Source organism: Paralichthys olivaceus, chromosome 17 (genome assembly GCF_024713975.1).
Source record: "Paralichthys olivaceus isolate ysfri-2021 chromosome 17, ASM2471397v2, whole genome shotgun sequence".
In the NCBI taxonomy this organism is placed as follows: Eukaryota; Metazoa; Chordata; class Actinopteri; order Pleuronectiformes; family Paralichthyidae; genus Paralichthys; species Paralichthys olivaceus.
The window spans coordinates 18,382,381-18,395,238 of NC_091109.1; the positions used below are offsets into that span (position 1 = coordinate 18,382,381).

The window sequence follows — 12,858 nt, forward strand, 5'->3', positions numbered from 1 at the left end:
GAAAAGGTCCTGATTGGGCGAATTGCTCATTGGAATTTTGCTCTGCATCTAAATACTTAACGTGCAAACCTGACGTTTGTGCAGAAGCTTAAAGGAGACGGACGTGTTTCTTTCCTCTGGTGCGTTTCGTTTCGTTGTGAAAGTCAATGTTGTGCACAGTCTGCGGTAAAGGAAGCTGTTGAAAAGAAGAGATGGCAGAGGATTCCGTTATCAGGATGAACTCTTGAACACTTCAGTTGTTTCTGTTTCTTCAAATTCGTGCACAATCTCTGGATTGCTCCATTAAATTCCTCGTGCACGAACTTCTTGTGCCGAACATGTAGAGCAACATGTAGTTTTTAGTTTTTGAAAAGTGGAACTGACAACATAGAGTTTGAATGAAAGCATATTTCATGGGAATTGTTCCCCAACTGGACTCACGTTGTCTTTTTGAGAAACATCTGGATGTGCAGAGCTGAACCGCTGCCTCACTCCTGACGTCTCCACCCAGATCCTGCACCTCCGCTGAACATCTGCTCCCTTTAACCTCATTTTCTCTGGACTGTCTTTCTCATACGTGTGGTCGTACGACTGCACAGAGAGAGCTGTAACAGGTGTGTGTGTGTGTGTGTGTGTGTGTGTGTGTGTGTGTGTGAGAGTGTGCACGTGAGGCCAAGGTCCTCCAGGATTAGACGTGCTTCTGTTTGACCTTGAGTGAAACGCTGCTTTTTAAACTAATCCCCCGTCAGGAGACTTCACTGTAATAGTGCCAACGCTCCTGTGGCCCACTGAACGCTAATAGACACACACACACACACACACACACACACACAAACACACACACACACACACAAACACAAACACACACACCGGTTTCCTTAAATATCAAAATTTGTGTTTTGGAAAGTTTATTGAATTTGAATCAGTCTGAACATGAGATTACCGTGTGTGTGTGTGTGTGTGTGTGTGTGTGTGTGTGTGTGAAGGTCAAACTCCACATTAAAATCCTACACCCATCTCATGTCCAGTTTAATCAGACTTATGTTCTCTTGAGTAACTTGTACATTTTGTCTTCTTCTGCTGTTTCTCCTCTCTCTCTCCTCCTCTTTATTCATCTCTACCTCTCTCTCTCTCTCTCTCTCTCTCTCTCTCTCTCAGGACCCAGCTGGTATCTTCGAGCTGGTCGAACTGGTTGGAAATGGAACCTATGGGCAGGTCTACAAGGTGAGACTTCATAATTACTTCATAACTCCCTGTCATGCTGTGTGTGTGTGTGTGCGTGTGTGCGTGTGTGTGTGTGTGTGTGTGTGTGTGTGTGTGTGTGCGTGTGTGTGTGCGTGTGTGTGTGTGTGCTTGCCACCTGTGGATCTTTTGAAAGAGGTGATTTGCTGAGATTTGCTGACTCACTGGGGAGTCGACTCATCCTCGTCTCCTCCTGATCCTCAACGCGAGCTCACAGAATCAACAGCATTATCAGTTTTGGCTAAAAGTGAAGTTGCCCCCGCCTCCGTCCTTGGTCAGGCAGCGGAGGACGCACACGCAGACAACACGGCAGAGACGTGTGTTTGTGTTCTCTCATTTTCAGCTGTTTAACACACACACGTCTGCTGGATGTTCACTATCGATCCATTGTTTCTACGAGGTGACGCCTTCTCGCCGAGATGATTGATAGAACAGCATCAACACAAGCTGCGGTCGGTCACTAAGCATGCTGGGTAAATTAAGACCTTGGACTCCAAAACAAAACACTTTTAAAAGATGCTCATCGTTGTCGGAGCTTCCTGCAGTGAACTGAGGGAAACCTGGAGTACGTTTGCTAAGAACACGTCACTCACTAGTTAGTTTCCGAAACAAATCAAATTACAAACTGTGATTTTCTACTGGATCTGTTTTGTCTGATTTTTAAAAATCAAGGTCCATGAATTATTATCTGAGAAATCAATGAAAGGTTAAAGACAGAGATAAGAAACGCTGCTGCTTGATACTAAAGGAAATTAAGAGAATGTTTTGAGATAGAACTCATGTTCCAGAGATAAATATAAAGAACAACGAGCGTTAACCACGTAGAAAACACAAGAACGTGACGAGAGAAAGTTCTGTGGTGATTCTAAACCTCCGGAGAGAAAACAGCATCGGGCTTAATCCTCCTGTTTGGAACCACTGACTCCAGAACAAACACAGTCGCAGCAGGAAGATTCAAACTGTGTCACGTCCTCTAACATCTCAGTGTTTTAATCTTCCTCTGAAATTGATGCACGATAAACAATAAGATTAGAATCTAATCAGTTCCAAAGGTTTCCACACATAATAAATCTGTGCAGCGCTATTTGTCACATGTCGTAAAGTATTTATTGTCCACGTGGACAGGCAGCTGTGGCATCAACGCAGTTGTTTCTCTCACGTGTAAAAACTTTGGTCTGTTCTCCCGTCAGCTGGAATCTGGATCTTTTCTGACTCAAACCACATCCTCCCAACAACTTTCATGGAAATCTGACATTTAAAACAAAACCTTGTCGGAGGAAATCAAGAGAACACACGATCAGGAACGGGCCGCAAAGAATCCACGACACTCAGATGAGACCCGTTGTTGAATCGGTTTGAGAGCAGGACTTCTTGATTTCCCTGCTTGTGCTCAAAGCTGCAGCTCTTTTCTTCCACCTCACGCTGCGTCTGTGTGTGAAATGTCTGCTCTCGTATTTTTCTGTGAATGTCAGCGATGGCGAATGAGAAGCCGGTGTAATAATAAGGCCGTGGAGGGAGGGAGAGCACGAATCCGGTAACCGCCCACACAGGACTCTCTAAGACATAAAACGAACACACCCGTAAACGTGGGCGGGACAATTCCGTTCGTCGCCACTGCACCTGACGTTCCATTGGTTGGGGGATTTTGACGGACACAAACAAATCCGTGAGGAGAAGAGCTGAAGCTGGAGCACAAGCGCAGGGTTTAAAGTGAAAGCATTCCAAAGTCTGAGGTCTGGAGCTGAAAGAACGAGCTCCTGAATAACGAAGAAGAAAACCTTCAGTGTGTTTTCTCAGGAAGAAGCTTCCTGAAGAAAGCGTCTGATTCCAGGAGAGAATCCACCGCTCTGATAGTCCAGTGTTTATATTTCATTAAATGTGGTGATTAGTGACGGCTCGTTCTTCCATCACCGACAAAGTCTGTTTCCAGTGGACGTTACCGGTGCAGAGACGAAGCTCCGCTGCTGTTTTCTCAGCTTCTGTCTCGGGCTTCATGTGTCGGGGCTTGTGTTCAGGTTTGGAATGTGAAGCTTGTCTGAACACGAGGGATGTTTTTACGCCTCAGGCTGCTCCAAAAGGATTCTCTGCCCTCTTCTATCTCCAGTCATCCTCTTCTTCCTCCTCCTCCTCCTCCTCCTCCTCCTCCTCCTCCTCCTCCTCACCTGCCACCTCCCTCTGCTCTGTCGCTATCTTTATCTCTCCCTCACTGCCTGTGTGTGTGTGTGTGTGTGTGTGTGAGGATCCAGGTGCTGTTTTAATGCAGCTTCCTTACACCCATAATCCCACACACACTCACACACACACACACACACTCACACACACACACACACTGGGAGCTCTGTGCCACCTCGGGGAGATTGTTTGGCCGGCCATCGGTGTCGGAGGAAGCGAGATAGCGAAACAAAGAGTCTGTGTGTGGCGCTATCTCTTCCTTTCATCTCGCCCTTTATCGCCTCGACGCTGCGGAGCGCTGCCGTTTGTCCTTCAGTCACAGCAGCACTTCACACAACTCGACCCGAGGTCCGAGGATCAGGGTCACTCGGTTATCTGGAGAAAAACTGAGCAAAGCCCTGAATCATCACACGTCTGGAGCGTGGAGTTCTTCATGACTCGCTCCCAGAATCAGCTGAGTCAAAGTCTGGAGGCAGTGAACATCTGTCGTGTTGACAGGTCGACAGAGGCCACGACTCGTCTGAACACATCTGTAAGAGACGCAGCGGAGGCGTTTGTCATCGGAGTTTTGTTCCTGGTAGATCTCACTGATCTTCTTCATGTGAATATAGAGAATCTGTTCGAAACACGACGAGTCTCACATGAGCTCATTCAGACATTTGTTGTCTCGCACACGCTCCCTCCGGAGACTGTCCAGAGCTGTGCACACGTCTAAAGACGAGGATAGGAACCAGTGGATCAGTCAATACTGATAAATAAGTCAACGTACGTGTTTTAAAAACATGTGATCTCTACGATGTCGTAGAGATCACATGTCTTACTGACAAAGAAATGGAGCCGCAGCTTCAACTTGTACAGATTCAGAATCTTTATTAGAAATAAAATAAAATGAATGAAAAGAAAACACAGAAATAAAAAGTCGAACGATGCACAAAGAGAAACGTGAAAAAGAGAAACGTTCTCCGAGGTGAAGTCTGATGCAACATTGAGTAACCAAGACACTGTGTGTGTGTGTGTGTGTGTGTGTGTGTGTGTGTGTGTGTGTGTGTGTGTGTCTGTGTGCATCTGAGCAACTCACATGTGCAAGTGACCCAGAGTGTGAAATATCATGGCCTCCCCACACACAGCTGTTGCTAGGTTACCATGAGGAAATTGTGGGCATGTGTGTGTGTGCGTGTGTGTGTGTGTGTGCGTGTGTGTGTGTGTGTGTGTGTGTGTGATGGGGGGGCTGGTGGTGGATGAATTTTCAGTTTCTTGCTTTAACAGCTGTGACTTCAGAGTTTGAACGAGGAGACGTCCACAGGTAACGTCTAGTTTCCAACCTGAGGGTCAAGACACACACTCACACACACACTCACACACACACACACACACACACACTCACACACACTCACACACACACACACACACACACACACACACACACACACACACACACTAAATGACTGATACACTTTGATAAAGTGATAAGTGTTTGTATCTCTGTGTTTCAGGGTCGTCATGTCAAAACAGGTCAGCTCGCTGCCATCAAGGTTATGGACGTCACAGGAGTGAGTGACACACATACACACACGCACACACACACGCACACGCACACACACACATACACACACGCAGCCTTGCTGTGTACGTCCCACACACAGTTGCATAGTATCATTGAACTGTGTGTGTGACAGGACGAGGAGGAGGAGATTAAAGCAGAGATCAACATGTTGAAGAAGTACAGTCACCACAGGAACATCGCCACCTACTATGGAGCCTTCGTCAAGAAGAATCCTCCCGGCATGGACGACCAGCTGTGGGTACGTACGCCGCCGCCGCTGTGACCTCCTCGTCCGTTAGAGCGCTCCGTTACATTTGTTTACTAATTCCTCCTCGGATTGCTCCTCGTTCCCGGGAATCATTTTCATTAACGATTTCCAAAGTCAACACTGAATGAGGAGAAAGATGTTTAGAGGGATTTGGATTTTTATCTTTTCAAGGAGAAACTGAATTTGTATCGAGCTGAATCACAACATTCATTATGTCAAAGCAGTTTAAACCAAGAGATCGAGACCTTACTGTCGTTTCAAAAGCCACCGGGGAACGGAGTCACTGTCGTTATAATGAAGAAGTTATTGTTATTGTCGTACGGAAAATTAAGTGGATTGACGATAAAAGTGAAACGGCTCCTGTCGACTGTTTTAATTTCAATTTTAATGAAAGAAAAAAATTAGCTCTTTAATTTGTCGTTTTTTATTTTAAACAAAGATCCTGTTTCCTCAAGTGAAACAGATTCCAACAACAGATTAGATGAGAATTGTCTTTTCTTAAGAGTGAGGGAGCAGATGTCAACTCCGATGCTTGTGTGTGTGTGTGTGTGTGTGTGTGTGTGTGTGTGTGCGTGTGCGTGTGCAGCTCGTCATGGAGTTCTGCGGCGCCGGCTCCGTCACAGATCTGATCAAAAACACCAAAGGGAGCTCGCTGAAGGAGGAGTGGATCGCCTACATCTGCAGAGAGATCCTCCGGGTGAGAACCCTGAAATAAACCGAACACACAAAGAGCAGGTCGAGCGTCAAAAACATGAATAATATCAGAACCAGCTAAAACAAACCAGGTCCAATGTTCACCTTGAACGAAACGACTCTTTATTCTCGTGTTCGTGTTTTTCAGAGGTTGTTGTGTTATTGTCCCAGTTGCATGCTGGGTTTTGTTGTGTCGATAAGAAATGACTGAATTATGTTTCTGTCTTCAGGGTCTGACTCATCTCCACCAACACAAGGTCATCCACAGGGATATTAAAGGCCAGAACGTGCTGCTGACGGAGAACGCAGAGGTCAAACTAGGTGAGAGGCGCACACACACACACACACACACACACACACACACACACACACACACACACACACACACACACACACAAGAAAAAGAATGTACAAGCATTACTATAAACCTGTGTGTGTGTGTGTGTGTGTGTGTGTGTGTGTGTGTGTGTGTGTGTGTGTGTGTGTGTGTGTGTGTGTGTGTGTGTGTGTGTGTGTGCAGTTGACTTTGGTGTGAGCGCTCAGCTGGATCGTACGGTGGGACGGCGGAACACATTTATCGGGACGCCGTATTGGATGGCCCCGGAGGTCATCGCCTGTGATGAGAACCCCGACGCCACGTACGACTTCAAGGTAAATTTGTGTGTGTGTGTGTGTGTGTGTGTGTGTGTGTGTGTATTCGCCCCCTGGTGGCTGGCTGCGGTATAGGTCATAAACTCTGCCTCCTCCATGTTTGCAGATGGGACACGTAACGTTAAATAAATGTTTGGTTTGAATTAGTTATCTGATGATGAGAAAATGGGCGGAGACGTCATGATTGACAGCTGAGACTCGCGGCTTCATTGTTGTTCAGCGGGAGGAAGTGAAGACGCTTCGTCCGTCTTTATTCACCGTCTCTGTGATGTGGGTGTTTTACTTTTAGACTCTTAAAACTCACAAAAGTGAAATTTCTGCTCAGTCTCAGGGTCAGAATGTTTGTATCTGTGAACGAGTGACGCAGACTGACCTTTAAACGAACCTCTGTGAGGCTCACTGATCATATTCGTCTGATCCCTGACCGTCGCCACACGACTGCACAAACTGCTGCGAGGTCTCGTCTGCAGATACGACCAGTGAGAGCGCTGGCTCCGGTGGTCGTCAGTGTGTGAAGGGTGAGCAGTAATGGGGCCGGGACGAATCCCTGTGGCGAAGCCTGAGGAGGCCGAGCGCGGCTCCGTTCAGACGCCATTAACTCCGGCCCTCTGGGGCTCTGCGTGTCAGGACGCCCTCGCCTCGTTCCACAACATTAACATCAACGTTTAAAAAGAAGTTTTCTGGCTGAAAAATGCAGATTTTTGAAAAAAGGAGCAGATCGAGTCATGAAGCTGCAGCAGCAGGGGCAGATGGGTAATTTTCCTGACAGTGGATCAGATGTTTTCTGTGTCTCTCTGTCTGCAGAGTGATCTGTGGTCGCTCGGCATCACAGCCGTAGAGATGGCAGAGGGAGCGCCACGTAAGTGACACGTCGACCATGATCAGACACACACACACACACACACACACACACACACACACACACACACACACACACTAATTTCCTATTTTTTCCTTTCCTCTTCCTTTTTCTTTTCCTTTCCTGTTTCCTTTGGCCTCATTTCTTTCCTTTCCTCTCCCCTCCTCTTTCTCATCTCCTCTCTTTCCCTTCCCCTCCTTTACTTTCCTGTTGCCTTCATTTCTCTCCTCTCCTCTCTTCCCCTCCTTTCTTTTCCTTTTTGCCTTCCATCATTTCCTCTCCTTCATCTCCTCTTCTTTCCTTCTCTCTTCCTCCTCAGCTCTGTGTGACATGCATCCAATGAGAGCGCTCTTCCTCATCCCCAGAAATCCTGCACCTAGACTCAAGTCCAAGAAGTGGTGAGAACACACACACACACACACACACACACACACACACACACACACACACAGTACTGACCACCACTGTAACTGTCGTGGGTCTAAACTCGTGTGTTTCCAGGTCGAAGAAGTTCCAGTCGTTCATCGAGAGCTGCCTGGTGAAGAGTCACAGTCAGCGGCCGAGCACCGAGCAGCTCCTCAAGCACCCGTTCATCCGGGACCTTCCCAACGAGCGGCAGGTCCGCATCCAGCTGAAGGACCACATCGACCGCACCAAGAAGAGGAGGGGGGAGAGGGGTGAGGATGCTCGCGGGCTGTTTGAAGACGAGCGGCGGTCTGAGAAGAGCTGATGCTAACGTGTGTGTGTGTGTGTGTTTCCTCCAGACGAGACAGAGTATGAGTACAGTGGCAGTGAGGAAGAGGATGAAGAAAGAGACGCCGGAGAGCCCAGGTATATCTTCTACTACTGATAGTACTACTGCTACTACAGTTCTACTAATACAATTACTGATACCCCTCCTCTCATTGGTTCTTTTCCAGCTCCATCATCAACATTCCTGGGGAGTCCACTCTGAGGCGGGACTTCCTGCGTCTCCAGCTGGCCAACAAGGAGCGGTCGGAGCTGATCCGGCGCCAGCAGCTGGAGCAGCAGCAGAACGAGGAGCACAAGCGCCAACTACTGGCCGAGAGGCAGAAACGTATCGAGGAGCAGAAGGAGCAGAGGCGACGGCTGGAGGAGGTGTGTCTGTTTCATCCAGTGCATCTTTTTCTTCCCACATCTGTGACGTCAGCGCCTCAGCTCGTCCCGATGCCAGAGGAACACACCTGAACAAACACACACACGTACTCAGAGCTGAAGCGTCGCTGTGTCCAATCTTTTCCACCCACAGCAACAGCGTCGCGAGCGAGAGCTGAGGAAGCAGCAGGAGCGAGAGCAGCGGAGGAGGTACGAGGAGATGGAGCAGCTCCGTCGAGAGGAGGAGAGGAGGCACGCCGAGAGAGAGCAGGTGAGAGGACGCCTGACTGAAGGACGACACGTCACAGGTGTCACGTTATTCACGTCACGCATAAAAGACCAAACAGCGCCTCTGTCTCATCGGTCATCAGAGTAGAACTGTGGACATGACATAAAACTTCACGATCTCTACGATCCATCATCCATCCATTGTCCTCCACTTATCAGGGGCTCGGGGACGAGACCAGACGTCCCTCTGTCCCTAGCCACGATTTCCCTTAACTTCCTGGGAAATTGCGTAAAACAGCAGCCAAAAAAGAGTTTGTGTGGTCGGGTGTCTGGGCTCAGACAGTCGAGGTGGTTGGAGCATCTCGCCATGATGCCTCCTGACCCAGACTGGAGGGACTACACATCCCATCAGCCCTGGGAACACCTCCCCCAGAACACGTGGTCGTCTCTACGATTCGCTTCAAAAGCGGAACATGGATGTTTTTAATCCCGATGTTGAGAAAGTCGTGATGAGTCTCAGCTGCATTAACATCACACATTCATTATTATGTGACAGAGGAGACGGGGCACTTTCCTCCATCGCTCTATCTTTCACATCTACCTTTCTACCTCTTGCACGACTGGGTTCATGCTGCTGTTTAACGTCCCCCCTCCACTAATAAGCATGTCTTCCTCTTCCACTGATCGCAGCCCCCTGCTGTCTCTCTCTTTTTATCTGCCCTCGTCTATTTCTGCCTAATTCCCGACTTTCCCACCTCTTCAATAAATCTACTTTTTCCTGTCCTCCTCTTTTCAATCGCCTCCTATTTCCTGCTCTGCTGACGTCACCGGTTGCCTGGGCTCCGATTTGCTTCTCGCCCGCCTCGGTGGTCTGCGATTGGCCGCGTCTCTCTCTGGCCCTGGGTGCTGACTGGTTAGGAGTATATCCGTAGACAGCTGGAGGAGGAGCAGAGGCAGCTGGAGATCCTGCAGCAGCAGCTCCTGCAGGAGCAGGCCTTACTGCTGGTAACGACTCACACAGACACACAGGAAACCAGTGGAACGAGGCTGTGTCACGCTGTGGGAGAACTTCTGGAGAGATTTATTTCAAAATAAAACACAAAGTCTCAGCTGGATTCAGAGTCAACACAGGGAAACACGAACAGACACTGGATATGAACTCACTCTGTCGTTAGAAGCAGTTTGAACATCACACAACATGAGAATACTAATGTTGAGATGAGGAACGTAAAAACTGAATAAAATACAATATTTGAAATGATTAAAGATCAGCGATATATAAAAGAATAAATATAGAGTTCACTAATGTTGGATGAACATCGAGGTGATTCTCTTCTGTCTTATCTTCGACCTCATGTCGAAGCAGGACTGACTTTATAATCTTCGAGTTCTCTCTCTACCGTTGTGCTTTAGTGTCTACCTCTCGTTTTCTTTGTGCTTGATGAGCAGGAGTACAAGCGGAAGCAGATCGAGGAGCAGCGGCAGGCCGAGCGGCTGCAGAGGCAGCTGCAGCAGGAGCGAGCGTATCTGGTGTCGCTGCAGCAGCAACAACAGCAGGAGCCGCTGCGACCGCCGCAGGACAAGAAGCAGCTGTACCACTACAAGGATCAGGCGCCCGGCACCAACGACAAGCCCGCCTGGGCCAAAGAGGTAGAGACACACAGAGCGAAATCAAGATGACTGATTTTACTTCAGAAGAACCGGCCCAGAAAACATATTCTCCTAAAACAGGTGCATTGTCCACACTACTCTGTGTTCTAGTTTGAAAACGTTTTGTTCTGGACGAGCAGAACCTGAGACGTGTCTGCGTTGATTTATTGTTTAAATCCTCATATGGACACACACAGATTCAGAGGATGCTCCGCTGTGAGTCTCAGGTGAAGCTCCGCAGAGTGAAGGCCGGTCTGCATGTGGGAACAAGAAAACACACACTCTCACACACACACACACACACACACAAGTGACGACAGGTCTTTCTTCATTCATAAGAACCGAAGCTCTCAGGAGAAGAACTCTGACAAATGTTCTGTTTCTAACCTCCAGGTTTCGTCTGAACTCGATCTGCTGAATCTGAATCAGAGTTCGCTCCTAAAAATATTTGTCTTTTTCAGGTGCGACGACAGAATTCAACATTTGATTTGCTGTTAAATTCTTGTTTTTTGTGCTTTTGTCAGATGAAGAGTTTCGGTCCAGAGTGGTCTTTACAAAACGAGAGAAAAGAGAAGAGTTGCACTTTCTTTTTCCTTTTTCTAATTAAAACCGTCTCTGCAAACAGAGCGAATCCCTCGTTTCAGGATGTTTTAAATCGACCACAGGAAGATGAAGATGATGAGATTTGATATTTATATTTATTTCAAAGTCACGATCTGCCTGAAATGAATCGTAAGTTTGTTGTAAACCAGCCGATCCGTGGACTTCCTGTTCGGCTGCCGGCGGTTGTGTCACCTGAGATAAGCGTCACGTGTTGTGTTCTCCGGCTGTGCGTCGTGCACGTTGTTTAACGCTGACCTTGATCTCCAGGTGATGCGTCGCGCTCAGAGCAACTCGCCTCGCATCCCTCCCAAGAAGTACCACTCCTTCAGGGAGACGCGACCCGCCAACCTCGACAACCTCCTCTTACTGCCCGGTTACAAACCCCGCCGCCGCCGCCCCCCATCCTACCCCGCCCACATCAGCCCCTCCAGGGATCACCAGCATGTGCCTCGCATCCGTGTCACCTGTGTCCCCAGCCGCAGCGCAGACGCCTCTCAGCCGGTGATGCGCCAGCAGAGCCCCGACTCCAGGGGCCGGAGCCCAGGCCGCAGGGTCAGTCCGAGGGAGAACAGACACTTAACTCCTCCTCCTGTCTCATCCGGACGTCTGTCCAGACACTAACCTCGGCTCAGTTATTGAATTCCACTAACGACGACTCTCGCACGTTGACTCAGGGCTGAACTATGAACTCACCTGTTCTCTGCAGGAGTTCAGCTCCACGTTCTGACTCCTGCTGCTGGTTCCAGTTTCATCTCATCTCCTCCGTGTTCTTTTTTTTTTTTTGTCAGAATTTCTCTCCACAGCTTTAATCCTTTACTTTAACCTTCACCTCATGTTACAGGTTACTCACTGCAGACCTGTGGGATCCTTCCTCATCTTTTACTGCAGTGACTCTCAACCTGCTGCTTTTATTACCATTAATATAATCAAATATAATAAAATATAATATAATATATTGTAATTTAATATAACATAATATAATATTATATAATGTAATGTAATCTAAGATAATATGATGTAATATAATATATTGTAATTTAATATAACATAATATAATATTATATAATGTAATGTAATCTAAGATAATATGATGTAATATAATATAATGTAATATAATATAATATAATATATAATGTAACATAATATAATGCAATAAAATATAATATAATGTAATATAATATAATTTTATGTAATGTAATGTAACATAATATAATATAATATTATGTAATAAATAATTTAATTTGATATAATATAATATAATGCAATATAATATAATATAATATATAATGTAACATAATATAATGCAATAAAATATAATGTAATATAATATTATGTAATATAATTTAATTTGATATAATATAATATAATGCAATATAATATAATAGATAATGTAACATAATATAATATAATATTATGTAATATCATTTAATTTGATATAATATAATATAATGTAATGTAGTATAATAAAATAAAATATAATGTAATATAATATAATATAATGAATTCACATTGTTTGTAATCTATAGGAATAAACAGTGGTGGCAGTGATTTGTATTTGATCTCCTGGCCGTCAGGTTGAGAGCTGCTGTATGTATCATGTATGTAACATGTACTAACATCAGCAACTCAAACTAACATCACGTCTTCTCTTTTAACCTCAAAACTCACTTTATCTTTTACTTCCAGGTGGTTGAAGCTTCTGTGTCTTTATTTCTCTCTAATCTCTGTTTTTACTGAACTGAACTCGAACTCTTGAACTTTGACCCCGACGGGTTTCAGACTCACAACCGTCTGTGTGAATGTCACACCAGAGTGTGTGTTCTGTGAGGAATGCAGTGCTCCATATCTGAACCC

General features: G+C 46.4%; 1 protein-coding gene across 16 annotated transcripts in view; it reads left to right on the forward strand.

Annotated features, from left to right (window-relative positions):
• Positions 1–12,858, forward strand: part of tnikb (TRAF2 and NCK interacting kinase b) — a 31,660-nt gene that overhangs the window by 2,394 nt on the left and 16,408 nt on the right. For 7 of the 16 annotated variants that reach the window (XM_069512168.1, XM_069512170.1, XM_069512169.1 and 4 more), the window contains exons 2-16: positions 1,138–1,203; positions 4,887–4,943; positions 5,070–5,195; positions 5,791–5,901; positions 6,128–6,218; positions 6,418–6,548; positions 7,353–7,407; positions 7,727–7,805; positions 7,909–8,084; positions 8,172–8,238; positions 8,328–8,526; positions 8,678–8,794; positions 9,670–9,756; positions 10,198–10,401; positions 11,272–11,556. In XM_069512168.1, coding sequence (XP_069368269.1) covers positions 1,138–1,203; positions 4,887–4,943; positions 5,070–5,195; positions 5,791–5,901; positions 6,128–6,218; positions 6,418–6,548; positions 7,353–7,407; positions 7,727–7,805; positions 7,909–8,084; positions 8,172–8,238; positions 8,328–8,526; positions 8,678–8,794; positions 9,670–9,756; positions 10,198–10,401; positions 11,272–11,556 — 1,851 coding nt within the window. The remainder of the gene's footprint in view (positions 1–1,137; positions 1,204–4,886; positions 4,944–5,069; positions 5,196–5,790; positions 5,902–6,127; positions 6,219–6,417; positions 6,549–7,352; positions 7,408–7,726; positions 7,806–7,908; positions 8,085–8,171; positions 8,239–8,327; positions 8,527–8,677; positions 8,795–9,669; positions 9,757–10,197; positions 10,402–11,271; positions 11,557–12,858) is intronic. The other 9 variants (XM_069512183.1, XM_069512181.1, XM_069512184.1 and 6 more) reach the window with 5 other exon arrangements.